Raw genomic sequence first — 19,361 nt, forward strand, 5'->3', positions numbered from 1 at the left:
TTTTAATAATATACAGATAAATGTATAAAAGTATGGAAGTCCAGTTTAGTTTCACAAAATTACAAATAAACAAACAAACCAACAAGCAAATAAATAAATAAGCAAGCAAGCCACATAAGTGTGTTGTAAACAAAAGCATTTACACAGTCTATATTTCTTTGTCTTTACAGTCATATGCATAAGTTTGGGCACCCCTAACTCTTTTTGTTGAATTTTTTTTTATGAAAAATGATTACACATCCTCTGCTGGGAACACATTTTTATGCACAGTTACTCTTTATTTGCTGAGTTTAACATAATGGGGAAAAATGTTAAACTCAGCAAATGAGTTGTGCACTAAAATTTGCTGTTAAATGCAATGTTTAAGTATTTTCACTGTAAAGGATGTGTTAACTCATTTTCCCTTATATCAGCAAAACTTGTAATTTGACTAGATTTGACTAGTTATGTCTTTTGTTTTATTTATTTGATCTCTATTAAAACTACATGTAGGTTTGTTTTGGCAGTTGGACAAAAATATATAAGCAAAATGAATGCTGGCTTTTTTTGCTTTGTAATTGTGAAACTTGTGTATTGTTATGCTCCTACTGTAAGGCGTAGTGAATTGTGGATTCTGACACAGTTCCTCCGGTGACCTGCCCTGCTCTTGTGTCAGCACCCAGCTGAGCTGTGGTCATTCAGTGCAGGTGACATTGGGGTGCTGCCAGTGCTTGTGCCCGTGAGTCTCATTGGCCCTGGCATTACGGGCAGTATTGTTCACAGCGCATTGTGTGTGGGGACTCAGCAGGGAAACAGCTGTGGCTGACGGATTTTCCAGACCTGTTTGTTGGTAGCATGGCGTGCCCTGTCAGGATCCTTCATCAGGGTCCGGCTTTGATCAACACAGTCGTCCATACATTCCTCTCTCTGCCTCTCTTCCTCCCTGTATGCTTTCAAACTCGCGATCCGAATATTCAGCCCTGCACATGAAGAGCAAAAAATCAGCTTACTGGACACTGAAGGTAGTGATTGTGATTTGTGAGAAAAGATTTCACAGACAGACTGAGGAACAGTAGGTAGTGTGCGTATGTGTGTGGGGGAAGTGGGGTGGGATGGTGATATGTCAATGATATCACCTTGGGCAGGTAAATAGTCAAACTGCTGTATTAAGTATAAATCAGTATAAATCCTCGATGTCGAGATCTTTTTTTGCATTTGACTTAAAATGCTGAACTTTGAAAAGTATTGTAGTTTACCACCAGGAGTAGGCAGCAGCATCTAGCTACGCTGTCTCACTTACGCTTAACACATATTTAAGTTAACTTAGTCTTTTAGTCAATTTTGCTTTGTACTTATACTCAAGTATGCATGTGTTGAAAGAATCTCTCTCAATTAACTGATGTGTGGGCCCACCCTTCACTTTTATAGCTACATAACTTTGTCGCTGTCAATATAGGTAAATTTCATCACTGTCCCAAAAGCTGCCCATTACATTGTGTGAAAATTGGAGATACTTGTTTTTCTTTGGCTGTTTCTTAAGATTAATAACCGAACAAAAAGCTTGGGGTTAAGCATGACCATTTGAACAGTATATTAGTACTGTTAAGAGTAAGAGAAAATGGGCAAAGAGTAAGAGAAAATGGGCATCTCACAACCAGAGAATTCTACTAATTTTTAAGATATAAACACTGTCATTCAGATTTATCAAGTAAATCTGACAACTCAAATACAGTGAGTTATCCTGTTTTACTTGATAAATGTTTGTCAATGCAACCTTGTTCAGTGAAACTCATCTTTCTCATTCACTTCTGCCACCATCTATTTGCATATTGATTGACTTGTTTTATTCACCCTTATCAATTTGTCTTCCTCCTTACTTTTCATTGTTTATGCATCTTTCTTATACTCTATTAGAACTGTCTAGATTTAGTTAGATAGTTGTTGGCTGTAAGAGGGACTTACGATATGCCCTGCTCAGGCTAGGATCATCCGAGGATCAGGATCATTGGGGCTTGGGCCAGTACAAGGACCCCGCGAGCAATTATGAGAAAATCAAAACAGCTGTTTTGACTTGTGTTGGGAACTTTAGTAGTAGCACAATGTCAAAACTAAACTAATTTCAAATTTGCCATTGTGATATGGCTGATAATAATAATCCCGGTGCTCTCCACATCTTTCTTTAGTGTCCACTTTATTTTCTCCTCCAATCACTGCTTAGCATTACTTCAGTCAAGTTTTCAGTTTTTTAGTAGTGAGATAGAAAGTACTTTGAGTATGAAACTCCGGATATTCAAAAGATTATGTACATTTCAGCTGTCCGATTTTATTTTGTCGTCTTTATTGGAGTAAATGTTTACTTGTCAAGACTGGACGCATGCTGTATAAGGAAATGTTGTTTAACCTGTGTTCTTGTTATGAGGGTGTAACCTTGCTATTGTTTTGTTTCGACTGGAAAGAAAAACATATATGCTTGTAGCAGTAATGTGCCCAACACTGATGCCACTTTGGTGCTGCATAATCTTCATGTGAAGATTGCAAAAAATCCCTAACCATCCAAAAAAGTAGCCCACCATTCATTTGCACCCAAGGGCTGATAACTAGATGACTCGGGTCTGGCCCTGCTGCTGAGCACGTTCCCACAACTGCTGAGTAATACAGTAACAATGCAAGTGAATTACACAGATGTAACTTAAATCATAACTTGCTTTTTTCTACTTTCATTAGTTGAACTTAACCATATTAAGTTGAATGTAGCAATGCATAAGAACATCAGTCCAGTCACTTGTGTGTGATTTACTTGAATTCATTGAGTTTGTATTACTCAGTGAAGTATCTTAGAAGCTACTTACCACAGTGTGGAACCACTTGACATTACATTTTAAATAATTTCAATTTCAGTTTTTTTATATTTTGGACCATCAATAAAATGACTATATTTGAGTTGTAAACATCGTGACCCCAGTTTCTAACACCACCACTGTAAAGAAATTCAGTCAGTAAGTTTCTTCACAGTGCACCATTTCACATCAAACCACTCTGACTGACTTTGTTCGCATCTGAACTATTGAATAGTTCTTTTACCCGAATATCATTTTAGACTACTGAACTCTTCATCACACAGTATTGTTTCAAAGATTCTTCACCCATAAGCCACAGCATTACTATTAGTGTTTTTGAGGAATGGGAGAAAAAAAAGCCGATGCGGTTCTCTGAAACCTGAGGGCTGTTTCGGTTCATGTTTGTGTTGTGTAAGGCTGTCTGCTTCTTCTGACAGGTGGGATCTCTGGTGACTCTTGGGAAGAGGAAGTGACTCAGTATCAGTGGTTGTGGTCATATCCTGGCAGGGATCGCAAGGCAGTTGATTCTCTTTCTGCTCTGTTCTAAGAAGTTTATGATCTGTTTTACGTGCTCTGCCCCACATTCACCCTCATCTTAGCAACAAAAACACTAGAGAAGTGACTGTGGATGTGGTATGACAGCACAGTTCAGAGCAGGGCAAAGCACATGACATATGAATCTTAATGTAAACAGCTTATGTAGTATATTAACAAGTATTCACCATGGATGTACCCATAGGTGTCAGTGTCTAGAGACTAACACTCATATTCACAGGTAATCATACTAATTATTATTACGTAATCAGAAATTTTATTTTTACCCTATTTGAAAGCAAAAAAAGTCTCACTTATATAGTTAAATATACAAATATAATCAAAGGCAGTCAGAGAGAGTGAGGGAGAGAGAGTGTCAGGTTGTGTTTCGCAATGAGCTGACATCAAAACATGTCTTTTGAGATCAAGGAGTAAATGTATCATTGCTAATGCATCTTCATTTCATGCCACCACCCACAGTCTGAGCACATTTGTATGTGTGATAAAACATAAAGGGAAAAGCATATCTGGGTGTGACTTGGTAGGCTTTTAGTTGTCCAAAGAGCATGGGCAACAGCATGTTAGAATAGATACCTCCAAAACTGTGGTCAAAAAAAACATTTTATATGGGTGAACCTTGTGGGTTGACATATATATATATATATATATATATATATATATATATATATATGTATATATATAATACTGTCTCTAAAACAGTTTGTATAACAGTAGTCAGTGTGTTTCTGCTTGTAAAAACACTATACAACATTAGAATCCAGATATATTATAATATGCCTTTATCACTTCTGATACCAATGTTTCAGATGGGATTGGAACATCCCTGGTTAAATCTCACTGTATTAACCCTCAAAAAGCTTCTTTAAAAAGGCTAATTCTGCATTTTGTCTACTCGTTTCTGTTAATGCAATTTCTGTGTGCTGTTGTATGCTTTTAATTTGTAAAGAATGTGATCTTACAAGCCACATTTTTATTCAGTGTGTGTAACAAACTACCATTTTGAACAAGAAAATACATGAATAGGAATATAAATCACACATTATTCACTCTGTTGTTATGCTTACTGAACTAAAATGTACTATGATCAAGCTCATGCTCTCACTCAGAGCACTCACAGTGTGCATCCACCAAGACAGAAAGCTTTGTGTGTATTTTATATAGTAAAACAATTAACACAATTATTTTACTGTTGCAAACTGTGACGTGCATGAGGCTTGACTCCTCTGGCAAATTCAAACGAGGGCCTAGTACTGGACCTGTCAGGTTCATTTGGTTAAAGAAAATTTCTGTGTTTTTATTTTTACTACCTAATGTGTGATCCCAATGAATCAAGCAACGTAATAAAATGACCAGTGGTGTGTACGTGATAGAGCATTAAACCTAGTTACAGTGCGAACTTTACTGCATATGTACTAGAAGCGTGTGGCCATAGGTGCTGTCGATCAGTTGTGCGCGGTCTGTTAGGAGGACAGAGAAGTGTAGCCTGAGGAAGTGGTGAACAGTGGGGTGACTCATCGCTGTGGGCTCGCTTTCAACAGATGTTTTTCAGCCCTTCTCCTCGCTAGGCGAATATTCTGGGTATTTAACACCCGGCCCTCTGCTCTGCATGCCTCCTAGCTTGGGTAATCTCTTGTGAGGGGAGCTGTTCCACAAAAACAGTGCAGTGTATGTGTTGCTGTCATCCTCACCAATTTCTGTCATAATGACTCTTGAAATCATAATAAACTACTTTACATATGGATTTCATACCATGTCATAAATTTGAGGAAGTGGAACTATATATGTAGTAGAATTCACAAGAAAATCATAACCAGAATCAGTACATAACCAATACATGCGCATGTATTTTCAGATACTTCCTAATGCTTCTAAACTCTTAAAAAAAGAGAGATCTCTGTTATTTTTCTAAAATTTCCCTCTTGCAAGAGTTCACTGGAAGTGCTTGCTGTGTGGGTTAGAACATCTGAGCATCTTCCTTGTTCTGGTTACGAAGATTGATATTATTAACAAACTCCTTTTTTCTGCCCGCAGTTCCCAGAATGTGGATTCTTTGGCATGTACGACAAGATCCTGCTCTTCCGCCATGATCTTAACTCTGACAATATTCTGCAGCGACTCACATCAGCCGAAGACATCCATGAGGGGGATCTGATTGAGGTGGTCCTCTCAGGTGAGTCCTGGGCTTACTGTGGTTATATGGAATGAATTTCTTAATACCTTCCTTAAAGCGTTGATACGGTCAGAAGTCAAATGTATACAGTTTTCCCCTTACCCCAAATGTAGTCTTGCAAGCCAGAATTCTGCCTGTTGTCAGAGAGTCTGGTGTGTTTCGTTGCTCAACATGATCAGCGACAATTTGACTGACACAGAACATGACCAACCACAGACTGTTATTTTTGTGAATTGTAGGGCAGATTCTTAAAATGAGGCTGCAAGAAAAACACACTCGGATGCAACAAATTGGTATTTATCTGCAAAAACACAAGTAGCTCTTACTTAAGAGCTACTAAATGCTATAAAGAAAACTCCTGCATAACGTTAAAAGATGTGATCACTCACTCTTGTCACGAAATGCAGAACAGGCAACTGCTTGCAAAAGTCTGGCAAACACTTCATTTGAACGTTACTCATGCAGGAACTACACACTGTATCATGTATTCGTTAAGCAATTCTTGAGTATTTATGAACAGCTATTGCCAGCTGGACACAAGACGACACAAGAGGTTTTATGAAGTAAATGACATGTATTGATATAAGGGCCCTTACACTAAAGTGACCAACATTTCTTCCCTTTATAACACTGTTGTGAAGCATCACTTGCAAGTAATAGAGCATTTAAGGCAGAAGGCTAGCTAAGAACACCATATATCAGTTCTGTGTGTTTCTACTTGGTGAAATAGAAAAAGAAGACATGGCTGACTCTGTTTTTCATGTTTGTGTCTACGTCCAAAGAAAAGTGTAATAAGTCACAGTGCATTTACTTTTGATACTTAAGTATATTAAATTTTTTTTCTAAGAACAGATGCGGTGCACTTAACCAGGCCTCTGCTTTCCATTTCTTGTGAATGATGCTTCATAACAATGTTACAAATGGAACAAATGTCCACATGTGTCAGTACAGTGTCATTTAAAAAACAATTTATGTCATCTTGAGCATATTGGCATGCTAATTGACTATATTTGGGACAAGGGCAGAACTATGTACATTTTGTTTTTGGTCAAACCGTCACTTTAACGGACAATCAAGGGGAATTCTGTTATGTTTTTGAACAGCCAGTTCTAATGAGCCTGTAGTGTTTGAAACATAACAGATTAAACTTGACTGAACGAGACCAGCATTCTGAAATGGATGGACTGTGAAGACTGTAGCACACAACACATATGCCAGATGTTCTGTGTCAGTAAAATGTCCGTAAAAGCTTTGGTTGATCCTCTTTGAATGACTGTGAACACTGACAGGTTAGATCCCTTAAGGCCACCGTTCACAATCAATTTCAGCCTGGCCTCAACGTTAATGGAAAACACTGCATGTGTTGAGAGATTTAAGTTCAGGCACATAGACCCAAGGGTTTATTAATCTGTTTATTTGACAGGGAGAGTGAGGGTAACTTAGAAGCTCCCACATTCCAGCCTCCTATAAGACCCTGTCACAAAGCATTTCAAAAAATGATAAAAGTAGAGTAAAAACAGCATTTGCATTTACAGTAGGCTCATGGTGTTAAGGGCGGGTATAGACCTCATTGTTCCTGTCCTGAATGGCTTTTGCATCCTGCACCATGAGCGCTGATTTTCCTGTCTGTGCTGTCTCCACAGGGAGTAATCCAGCACACCTGCCTTACACATCCTCCTCACACAGTGAGAGCACACCAAGCACAAATCAGGATCATGTATCATTGCTCGTGCAAGACGTGTGTAAAACCACTAAATGCCCAACTAGAGAAAGTTTCAACACTAGGGATGTAAAGATGCATCAGTGCATCATGATGAATCAGTGTGGAGGTGGTGATTGGACTATATTTCAAAAATTAGAATTAGTTATAATCACTTATAATGTTCAGTAAAGTATGCACTTATATTTTGGTCAAATTAAAATTTATATGCTTTTTTCCAAATGTAAAATAAATTTAAAAACTGGTTTTATTTGTATTGTTTGTATTCTACTACTGTGAATAGTCCCTAACAATATTCCTGAATCAGACCCAAATAATCAAAACAAATGAAATCGTGATAAATTTGTGAAATCATTATCCACAAATTATCTCCCAAGGAATAATAATGAAAATGAATCATTATTTTAAAAAAAGAACCTGAGTCATACCAAAATCAACTAATCAAACTGAATAATGGTGAAATTTTAACAATAATAATTTGAAGATTTTTTTTTTCTATCTGACGTAACAGAAACACTTAAATCATTTAAATCAGTGCTTCCATTTAAAACGTGTGTAACACACCCAGTGTCCACACTGGGTGTGTTACACACGTTTCTTACATCCATCAAAACACCAGCCTTTACAACCTGTCGTGTTTTTTTTTTCCCACTTGGGTGCAAGTGAAGCAAAGACTCCTTAGAGATCCAGTCAATGACACTACTTTCTGTAGGATTGTAAACTATATTTAAAATCATAGTTTACTTAAATGTGATGATCTTGTTGGTGTGGTAGTTTTAGAGCAGCTCCTGTGCTGTACTAATGCTGTGCAGGAGAGACTCTTCCCTGATACAGCAGTAACATCTTTTGCCGTTATAAACAAATCTCTGGTTCGTGCTGTTAAGTTTTAAACCCACTTTTAAACTATTCAGAAAGTTAGAAAAGAAAAGAAGAAAAAAATCCTAATATTTCCACTTGTGGTGGTTACATGATGGAGCTGAGTCAGAGGCAATGTAGACTGGACGCATGACAGTACTCAAATAAGAATCACTTTACTTAAATATTTGAGATGATTCATCAAACTCTCCATGGTATACAGTCCTCTTATCATAAATTCTGCACAGAACACTATATGATAATTTAAATGGCTCCCACACATGTGATTTCTTTCTGAGGAAAAAATGACAAACAAGTAAGCCAGCTATAATTTATCTTTAACATGTTCCATATATTAACAATCACTATTATTTTAAAGGCATTTGGTGCTGCAATTTATTTTGGGCTATAATTTTTGTGGATTAATAAAAGGCAAAGCTTCATAATAATAAATAGAGAACTGAATACCAATGTAACAAACAAGTACTTGAGAATTATTCAGGGCAGCTCTAGAATCAATTCATTATGAAGTCAGAGATATACACTCCTATTCAGCATTGTGGGTAGTTTAGGTAGGCCTTTCACAATTATTACATAATCGCCTGATAATTAGCTTTCAAAATCATATGTTCATGCTAAAACAAACAATGTGAATTGGATATTGTTGCTGTCCAGGGAAAACCAAGTATCTCCAAAATGGAGACTGTAAAGACATGTGTAGACATTATTTGTTTCTTTAATATAAGTTAATGTTAATATTAAAATTAATATTATTGAAAGTTAAAGTTTAAATTAAAAGTTCTAACTTCTGACTTATGGGTAATGTTTGTTTATGTGAGCTTTAGCTGCGTCTGTGGATAGTTGGGAGTATCGACAGCTGGGAAGCAAGACAGCTAATCAGCCAGTTTAAGCCACTTTAGGCTTGAGCTTCAATAGCTGAGTACATGGAACAAAACAACACAATTGAATTGTCAGTCAGATTATTTATATGGCAATCAGTTGCCAGCTAAAATTTCATGATCGTGACAGGCGTAAATACAGGTTCGATGCTCTGTACTGTTACCACAGCACACCATAGAAAGTCATTTGCGGATTACCATGCACAAGTGCTCTACTCATAACCCCCTGTTTTTTGGAGTCTGCTCGGACAGTCTCCTGCATGCGATGGCTGTGGTAATAAAACATGTTTGAAGGAAAACAGGCCACACAGTGAGCGAGAGGGGAGGCAGCTTTGACTTGGCGCTCGGCTCAAAGGCAGAAAGCTTGTTTTTCTTGCAGTAAGCGACGGTAGTGGTTCTACTGTGGAGAAAAGCAGGGATGTGAGAGCGCTTCTCTGCAGGGTCAGAGTGCGCCGGCCCCGCAGGACGTCCATCACAGCCTGGTTTCATCCCACATAGCGCTTCTACAGCGGCTTCTGCAGCTGACTCCATCCTGCTCCTGTCCTTTTGAGTGCCTTCAAATGTTTAAGCAGTGTGTTTTGGTTCGACTTAAATTTCATCAGAGACGCTTTTTCAACACGCCTTTTGAAGAAAGGCCACAGAAATTAAACAGAAAAGATCATGTGTTGCTTAACTAAGTCGTTATTTATTTTGTAGCGTCCGGGCTGTTCTTTTGATACGGCTGTGTTGCCTTCCTCATTATCCACGTTACTGGTCATTAATGTCTCTTGGCAGTGTTTGGGCACTTTTTTGATGAGTTCTGGGACGTTAGGGACATGGTTTTTACATAATGTAGCCTATGTGGTGTTTTCATGAATGCCTCATTATGAGTTCGTGCCAGCGCTCTGTACTGCTGCCTGGCATGTGACTCGCTGGCAGCTTCAGCGCTCCACTTTAGCGCTTTGATCTCTGAAGAGGAGCGCTCTCTCTCGCCGTGCTGATTTGATCAAGCTAAAGAATCTTTGTCTCTTTTTTGGAGTCTGTTCCCATGTGTGTAACCGAACTAAAGCTTCATCTGCATATTTTGGCTACTGATAGAACTGTAAAAAATAGACATCTTTCCTGTTTTTATTAGTCTTTCCAAGAAGAAAATTAGATAAAAACAAGAGCCCTTTAATGTCTACGCAAAGAAAGCAGCTGTTTCTGCAGTTTAATGTACTCTTAATAACATGATTTCTCAATGCTGTTATTGCAAGCGCTGTTGTGGTGGAATTCTCCACCACAGTGATTGGGTGCCTTACCACCACAATAAACCCAAAGGGGAGGTGGGCTTAATATAAACACTTACTTTAATACTGTTTAATACTTCTGTAATTAAGAAGTATTTGCCTATATTTTTGCCTTAGGCTAACTTAGTGAAACTAACCTGCGGCACGCTGTGTATGACTGAATGAAAAAATATTAACAGCAGAAATTAGGCTAGGTTTATACCAGAAGCAATGCTTCATGGGAGTATTTTATACATGCTTTAGGAATGTTGCTCAAAAACTCAAAGCTTAACATCGCACGTAATGAGTCCATGGCCACTATAGCTACTTGCCACACATGGCTGATATAAAAGGCTACACTGATTAACACAGAATGCACTGGAAGCTTTAGCATTGTGTTGCAAAAATGGCACGGTTCCCCTTCCTGGTTTAAAATGTAATAAGCTGTGCTCTCATGGATGAACAAAACAAAAAAATTTAGGAAATATATGTGATTATAGTGGTGACTTGCTCACAACTACAGTTGGCATTCAACCATTGCGGTGTCGTAGCCGTATTTATTGCATTTAGTTTTTGATCCATAAAGAATGTGATGTAACAAAGATGAAAATTTTTAGATCTGAGAACCATTTTCAGTGGTCTTTTATTGTTATTCTCATTAAACAAATCAATAGTACGGTCTTAGTGATTTGAATTCCATTGAATGTGTGCACACTATTGGTCAGAAACTATTGCAGTGCTTCTAACAATGAAGGCAGCATTGTGCCTCTTTTATATAGTGATAGAAAAGACAGCAGCACGCACAAAGCTCCAGTTTAACATGCTAATACTTTTTACTATGCTCAACGTAAAGAAGCTTGTGTTGTATGCAGCAGATTTAAACAAGCTAAGAGATACATCACCAAATCTCTGAATGTATTTTCGGTGAGACATTAGGTGTGATAGATTTAGAAAATTATGGTAATAACAAGAACAGAAAGAAGGTAAAAGCCAAGAAGCAAGGCAGAACTTTCTTTTGTCACTAGAATTGGATATTTAAACAGGTACACAAACATACAATAGGAGTATGAGGAAGAACTGCTGACAAGAACCAAGATTCAAAAGAACAAACCCCTTTATTACAGAGTGTCTCTCAAAGCCTATGAAAGAGATGACACATAGGTTTGAAGAGGAGTCTGTCAGGCCAGATCACAGTATCTCACAGTAGATCTACTGTGTGTCCAGGAAACTGCCAGAAAGCTTTACATTTGTCCAAATCAGCCACTGATTTATCCCTGAATGAATCGTCCAGATGAGATCACTTTTATCTGAAGAAATGACATTAGGAGCCATTTTCCACTACAAAAGCCGTTACGCTCATGCAGCTGTCTCTTTGATATGGAAGACGCAGGTGTCCATCAGCAGTCTCGCAGTGCTGGTCTGGTCTGTTCCTCTGCACATGGATCCAGTGCAAGAATCTGAGACAGTGGCATGTCTCAGGCAGAGTTATTAGGGCTAAGAGGCCATTGCCATTAAACTTTACAGGTCAAATTGAATTCCGTCTGTCTGCCTCTCTGTAACTGGTCTGCGTTTTTCATCACTGCAGCACAGACAGTTGGACAAAGGCCTTGAACGCAAACTCTGTCACGCATAATTTGTCTGTTTCATGCAAGTTCTTGGAAATCTAGAGTACAAAGTGAATATTAAACCCTCAAACTGCAAGGGCCTGTATGTGGACCTACTCTTCAGCTCCTCACTTGTTTATTATTACATAACTTGCATATTAGTTTCAGAGTAGTTACTAGTGCTAGGTGTTGTGCTGAAAAAAGTATTACAGTATATTTTTCCATATCATCTGATATTGATAATGATTATATGCATTTGCTTACATTATATGCTGTATGCATTTTGTAATGTACATCTTAAAAATGAATAGTATTAAGTTTAATATTTGTATCATCCAGTGAGAGAGCTTGACTGACGGGTCAATCAGACCATCACAGTGAGAAGCTGGAGATGGAGTAAAGCTTGAGAACTGGAAGCAGAATTACCCTGGTGATTCCCCTGACATTGTGTATTTGCTCCAATGATCCACTGTCATGAAGGAAATGGAGACCACATTGTACAAGAATATTTTTTGAACTACTCTCATAGGTGACTCTCATACTCAGTCACTGTGATGAGCCTGATTATGCACTTTCTATGTTGTAGCATCTAGAAGCTCATTTAATGGCACCTTTCTTTCAATTCCTGTTTATCCTGAGTCTGTACTTTATATTATAGTGTATTAATCTCTCGGGATGGTTTAGAATACAAAGATGAAATCTAACCCTAAACTACAAAGAACAGTTTGGGGAAAAAAAGACTTAATCTACGTCCAGGAAGCCACTTTCATTTTTCTGAATTTCCTCTAATCAGCCTCTGATTTATAGTGTACCTGATGAGTCATCTAGATAGGATCACTTTTATCTGAAAAAATTACTTTGAAATCATTTCAGCACTGTCAAATTCATTGACTCTGCTATGATTCACATCTGAATCACATCTGTGAATCACTTTCCCTGACTCAAACTAAAGAGGAGTTTTGTAGCTATTGTACTGTACTGTTTGTGGTTTCAGCTGTGTCACACATGCATTATCACAGACAAGAGCCACCCAGGCCTCCAGGCAGCAGTCTTGACTGCGAGTGGGTGAGGAATGTGTACTCTAAATGTTGCATTACACTATATGAATATTGCTACATTGTGAAACTCAAAAATGAGCCTAGTCATTCTGAAAATGTTTCTGTAATGTTTGTATATACACTAGGGTTGGGATGTAATGAAATAAGCATCTGTATTCACAAGCAATTGTGAATAAGAATATATGTCACGTTTCAGTGGTCTTTTATTGTTATTCTCATTAAACGAATCACTAATAAAGTCTTAGTGATCTGAATTCCGTTGAATGTGAGCACTGATCACATTTCATCTGACAACGAAGGCAGCATTCTGCCTCTTTTATATATAGTCAAGTCAAGTCAAATTTATTTGTATAGCGCTTTTTACAACTGATGTTGGCACAAAGCAGCTTCACAGAAATCCATTAAGGACAAAGTTTTAACATGAAATATAAATCCTCCAGGTGAGCAAGCCAGTGGTGACAGTGGCAAGGAAAAACTCCCTCAGAGCTGGGGAAGAAACCTTGGGAGGAACCAAGGCTCACAAGGGGGGGACCCATCCTCCTCTGGTCAAACTACCTACAAAATTATTATACTACTAATATTAATAGTAGTAGTAGTACTAATAGTTAGGAGTCCACTTCAGTGTAGGGTGGGCAGCTAGTCCAAGGCAGGTGGCGGTAGCTGGGCAAGTGGCGGTGACTGGGGCGTGGGCAACTGGTCTGAAGCGGGTAGCTGGAGAGCTCGACAGACAATCATCCATCAGTGTCCGGCCGGACAGGTGGGCAGTCGTTTACTCTGAAAAAGGTAGGGAGATGGAGTTAGTTTAGTTCTGTATGGGTGTATGTATAATAATATGTAAAACATTTCCAGAGTGTGGCTAATGACTCCGGCAGATCTGACTACAACAGCTTAACTGAAAGGAGAGAACCAAAAGGGCACACAGATACGGGAGCACCTTGAAAGAATTTGGCATCCCTCCGCTCCACCGTCCACAAACCTGAGTGATCGCGTGCGAGCGGCGGGACGACAGCACCAGCGTCTCAGTTTACTATAACACCCTGCGCCCATGGACCCCTGGATCTGCTGCCTTTATCTAAGGGGGAACATTAACTACCAAAAGCTAAACTAAACAAGTGAGTTTTCAGCCTAGAGTTGAGTCCCGAACATTTTCTGGAAGATCATTCCAGAGTTTGGGGGCTTTATAAGAAAAGGCTCTTCCCCCAGATGAAACCTTCTGAATTCTGGGAACTATTAAAAAGCCAGCACTCTGTGATCTGAGTAATCGTGGTGGCTCGTAATGGGAAATAAAGTCTTGTAGGTACTCAGGAGCGAGCCCATGTGGGGCTTTATACGTCAATAAAAGAATTTTGTAATCAATACGGAATTTAACAGGCAGCCAATGAAGTGATGATAGAACTGGACTGATATGATCAAATTTTCTAGTTTTAGTGAGAACCCTGGCTGCAGCATTTTGAACTAGTTGAAGTTTACTTCCTGCTGGTGCATCCTGACAGTGGTGCGTTACAATAGTCCAGCCTTGAAGTAATAAAGGCATGTACTAATGTTTCTGCATCATGCAGCGATAAGGCATTTCTTATTCTGCCGATATTGTGAAGATGTAAAAAAGCTGTCCTAGTGATACTGCCTATGTGTTGATCGAATGATAAATCTGGATCAAGTATGACACCAAGATTTTTTGCTGCTGAACCAGGTATAACTGGAAAGTCAGTGAGATTTAAAATTAAATCTGATAATTTATTTCTTGCCACTTTTGGACCCAGAAGGAGAACCTCTGTTTTGTTACTGTTTAGAAGGAGGAAGTTATGCAACATCCAACCTTTCACATCTTTTACACAGTCCTCTATTTTCTTTAATCTGTATTTGTCATCAGGCTTGGCTGATATGTACAACTGCGTATCGTCTGCGTAACAGTGAAAGTTAATGCTATGGTTACTTATAACTGTGCCTAACGGTAACATGTATAATGTAAATAATGATGGTCCTAAAATAGAGCCTTGCGGAATTCCAGATCTTACTTGTGAATAATTGGAAGATGAATCATTTACCTTTACGAACTGAGTAAGATTTGAACCATGATAGGGCTGTCCCTGTGATTCCAACCATGTTTTCTAACCTTTCTAGGAGAATATTGTGGTCTATCGTATCGAAAGCTGCGCTGAGGTCAAGTAGCACCAACAGGGATATGTAGCCTTGATCAGAGGCAAGAAGAAGATCATTTGTTATCTTAACTAGAGCTGTCTCAGTGCTGTGATGTGGCCTGAATCCAGATTGGAGTTTTTCATAAATGTGGTTCTTATGTAGATATGCACTAAGTTGTTGGGCTACAGCTTTTTCTAAGATCTTAGATAGAAATGGTAGGTTAGAAATAGGCCTGTAATTAGACAATACGCTAGCGTCAAGGTTTGGTTTCTTGATCAGAGGTTTAATAACTGCTAGTTTAAAAGCTTTGGGTACATGGCCCAGGCTAAGGGACGAGTTTACTATAGTTAAAAAAGGATTAATGATAACTGGTAGCACTTCTTTGAGTAATTTTGAGGGAATTGCATCAGGTGTGCAGGTTGTGCAATTTGCAGAGGAGATCATTCTGGCTGTGGGAGTGGGTAGAAAGTTTCAAGCCTTTCTTCTGCAACTATGTTATGTTTTATATCAGCCATGTCAGATGACAAGCAAGTTGGATTTAATACTGTGGGTTGAATTTGTTGTCTAATATTTTCGATTTTATTATTAAAAAAGTCCATAAAAACTTCACTGGTGAGAGTCGCCGGAATTTGTGGTTCAATACCTGCCTGATTTTTTGTAATTCTGGAAATCACACTAAACAGTACTCTAGGATTATATTTATTATTCTCGATCAGCGAGGCCAGATATGCTGAGCGAGCTTTAGTGAGAGCATTTCTATACTCTATAAGGCTGTCCTTCCAGGCCAAGTGGAACACTTCCAGCTTGGTTGATCGCCATTTCCGCTCTAGGTTCCGTACTGTTTGTTTTAAGGTACGGGTTTTATCATTGTACCACGGGGCAAGCTTTTTCTGTCTTATCCTTTTGAATTTAAGTGGCGCCACATTTTCTAAAGTAGATCGAAAGGTATTTTCTAAATAGTCGGTTAATACATCTAGCTCCATTGGGTCTGATGGAGTGGAGACTAGGGTTGTTAGTACTGGGAAGTTTTCTATGAATTGTAGGGCGGTAAATGGTTTTATTGCACGCTTTGTAGAATAGCGAGGGGACGTACATGTATTATGGCTAAGACGTAGCTCATAAGAAATTAGGTAATGGTCGGAGATTACTGAGGTTTGCGGTAGGATATTAAGCCTGTCTATGTTAAGTCCGAGTGTCAGAACTAAGTCTAAAGTGTGACTACAGTAGTGTGTAGGCCCTGTTACATTTTGGGTAATACCAACAGAGTCTAGGATTGAAGTAAATGCCTTTTTTAGTGGGTCATCTGCCTTCTCAAAATGGATATTAAAATCTCCTACAATCATTACCTTATCATTGCACACAGCTAGGTTTGCAGCGAAATCACTAAATTCTTTTAGAAATTCTGAGTAGGGTCCTGGTGGTCTGTAAATGTTAAATAATGAAAATGCATTCTTTTTTGTGGCCGGATTTGTAATGTTGATGGAAAGAACCTCAAAAGAAGTGAAGGTGTCACATTGTTTTTGACTGATATCTAGGGTATTCTGGTAGATTACACACAATCCACCTCCTTTGCCTGATAATCTTGGGCTGTGTACATAATTATAGCCTATAGGGGTGGCTTAAATACCCCAACCATCAATGGAAAGGGACCACCATAGGACGACGTCTGAACAAATATTTTTTGGATAGTGGACCATTCTCAGGACAGCAGTTGGACCACCATGGTAATAGCATGTCAGTGTGTATTGCGCTGATAGTGTATCATCATCAGTGTAGCTGGTGGTGCTGTCTCTCAGTGTCTCTGCTGGCCTGAAAATAGTCTGCATTGTACATTCTGAGGTATTAAAGAAAAAAAGTTTTTTTTCACCCAAGCAAGTAAAATTGTCAATCGGAAGTGGTGGTTAACAACCATAACACGTCATTTCAGACATTTATTTCCTTGGTTTCTGCAGGGTCCTTTCTGACCTGTCAGTGTTCTACATAAATCATTTAAGCTGTCTTACTTTACTTGACTAGATTTACTAGTCTGAGGTTTGTTTCTCTGAAGTTACCATTAATAAATTCTAAATGTGTGACCAAAATGAAAGCATCCTGAGTGATCAGAACTTGACCTTTTTTTCTTGATTTTTTTGTAATCCTTAAACAGTTTTGTGTGTTCTGTTTGTCTTCTGTGTTTCATTCGTGTGTCATTTTTGTTTAGTTCCATCTGGGTTTTTAGTCCGTTCTTTTGGTTGACTTCTGTTTTAAGTTGCATTTTAATTGCAGCTCAGGCTACAGTGGAAGACTTCCAGATCCGGCCTCATGCTCTCTATGTGCACTCATACAAGGCCCCCACCTTCTGTGACTACTGTGGGGAGATGCTGTGGGGCCTCGTCCGTCAGGGCCTCAAATGTGAAGGTACTGAATCCACTTCAGAAACATCTTGAAAAACATGCACTCAATCAAATTTTAAATATGAATTGCATAGAAAGAGAAACATGGCTAAGTGCTCTATATTGTCTTGACTAATGCCCAAATGATGGAAAGTTTGTGGCTGTTACCAACACCAAGGCTAAAAAGTCTTATTACAGATATTGGCTAATCTTCATCTCTTTTTTGTGATAAAATGTTATTCTCAGGCTAAAAGTTAAGTTTGGATGCCTTTTGTATATTTTTATAAAATTTACCATGATGACATTTTGTGTTCAGATTCACTATTTCGGCCTGTATTGTTATCATGCAGTTAAACAGAGATTATGTCATATTGAGCTCTCCAGTAGCATGACTGTCTGAAGTTTTGCACTGTCATTTTTTAACTTAATAAAAAGGTGGTAATTATCAGCATGTTATCAGCAAGTGGTGTAGCAATGCATAAAGTTCAATATCTTGACACAATACATTTTTTCATACAACAAAGTTGCACACTAGTGGCATAAAGATGCACATATTTTCAGGAACTATACAACTTTCAATTGTGAGATCTAGATTCTGTTCAATTTTTGATATTTTGTATCTTAAAAATGTTAATAATTCTACTGATTCTAGCTCTAATTATATAGTACACAGATTGGTTTTTATCAGATAAATAAACATCCTCTAGTACAACTTTGTCAGTGCCTGCTGTGCTGCTCTCTTTTACAAAATAAACTCCAAATATCACAAATTTAATTATTTATTTATTCATTAAAAGCTCTTTTGGGGATAACTTGAGCTTGGGTGAATGCATAACATGAGCAGCACCCCCTTGCTGACCACTTTACTTGGATAGGATGTACCCACAAGCCTAGTTTTGTTTGTGGACAGTGGTCTCCACTAAAGAAGATAAATAATAAAGAGAAGAGAGACAATACAGATTTTCAAGTTTAATTTTTCTATATGAATGGAAATTGTTGCACCCTTATTATTGGTATTAGATATATCGGTCAGGCCCTAGGCCTTGACTATTAGTATTAAAATAATGGTTTGGCAAAAAATAACCCAAATGTAGCTGATCAGCCAAGACATATTTGGAATCTGAAGCTTCTTTAGTTTTTCCTGTGGAGCTACTAATGTAGCTAATAAGTAATGAAGGCCTGTAGCTGCCAGGTTAGCATCATACAAAACTGCATGCCTTCGTCATCACACATTTGCAATAAATCTTGTTGAAATGTTAAGTCATCTCAGATAGTCTGTTTATGTAGTTTCTGACACTATTATCTATGAAATGGACAAAAGCTACTGCACATTGCTAAGAACAGTGATAGTAACCTGTACTCTTGTTGTCCATTTTTTTCTTGATCTGGTTTCAGGCAAGTGTGTGATGATTTAGGCATACAGTTAGCACTAAAAGCTTCCATTACTTGTTGTCTACATTAGCCTTGTAGCTCCAGTACAAAACTAAAAAGCAAACACTGGGCAACAAACATGTCTTGGCTGGCTGACTAAATTTGGAGTAAGGGGAAAATACTGTACATCTGTATTTTGCCAAACCATCACTTTAATGGTCTAGCTGAGCATACAGGTAATGTGTACATACCCGGAACAATATGTGCACCACACACACCTCAGATCACAGACTGCCTGCACACCAAACAGCAAGCGTCAAGTGCTTCCCAGACCACGCACTGAACACCCTGATTCAGTGTTTCTGGCAGAGGACGCAGACTCAGGCACGCGCTGTCGTGCTGCACTGGCCTCTTGTCCACTCCATCCAGCCAGCTTTTGAAGCTGAAATCAGGGTCTTTTTGAATGGAGCCCAGTGTCTGTATGCCAAGTATTGGATGTGGCCTTCAAAGGCCGAAAGTGAGCATTTGCTGCTGCTGTAATAAGCTAGGCAGATG

General features: G+C 38.5%; 1 protein-coding gene across 3 annotated transcripts in view; it reads left to right on the plus strand.

Annotated features, from left to right (window-relative positions):
* Window positions 1–19,361, plus strand: part of prkd3 (protein kinase D3) — a 67,376-nt gene that overhangs the window by 25,824 nt on the left and 22,191 nt on the right. For all 3 annotated transcript variants that reach the window (XM_036592818.1, XM_036592821.1, XM_036592819.1), the window contains exons 3-4: window positions 5,403–5,541; window positions 17,329–17,460. In XM_036592818.1, the coding sequence (XP_036448711.1) occupies window positions 5,403–5,541; window positions 17,329–17,460 (271 nt within the window). The remainder of the gene's footprint in view (window positions 1–5,402; window positions 5,542–17,328; window positions 17,461–19,361) is intronic.

This window comes from Colossoma macropomum, unplaced genomic scaffold, assembly GCF_904425465.1.
Source record: "Colossoma macropomum unplaced genomic scaffold, Colossoma_macropomum, whole genome shotgun sequence".
NCBI classification, from domain to species: Eukaryota; Metazoa; Chordata; class Actinopteri; order Characiformes; family Serrasalmidae; genus Colossoma; species Colossoma macropomum.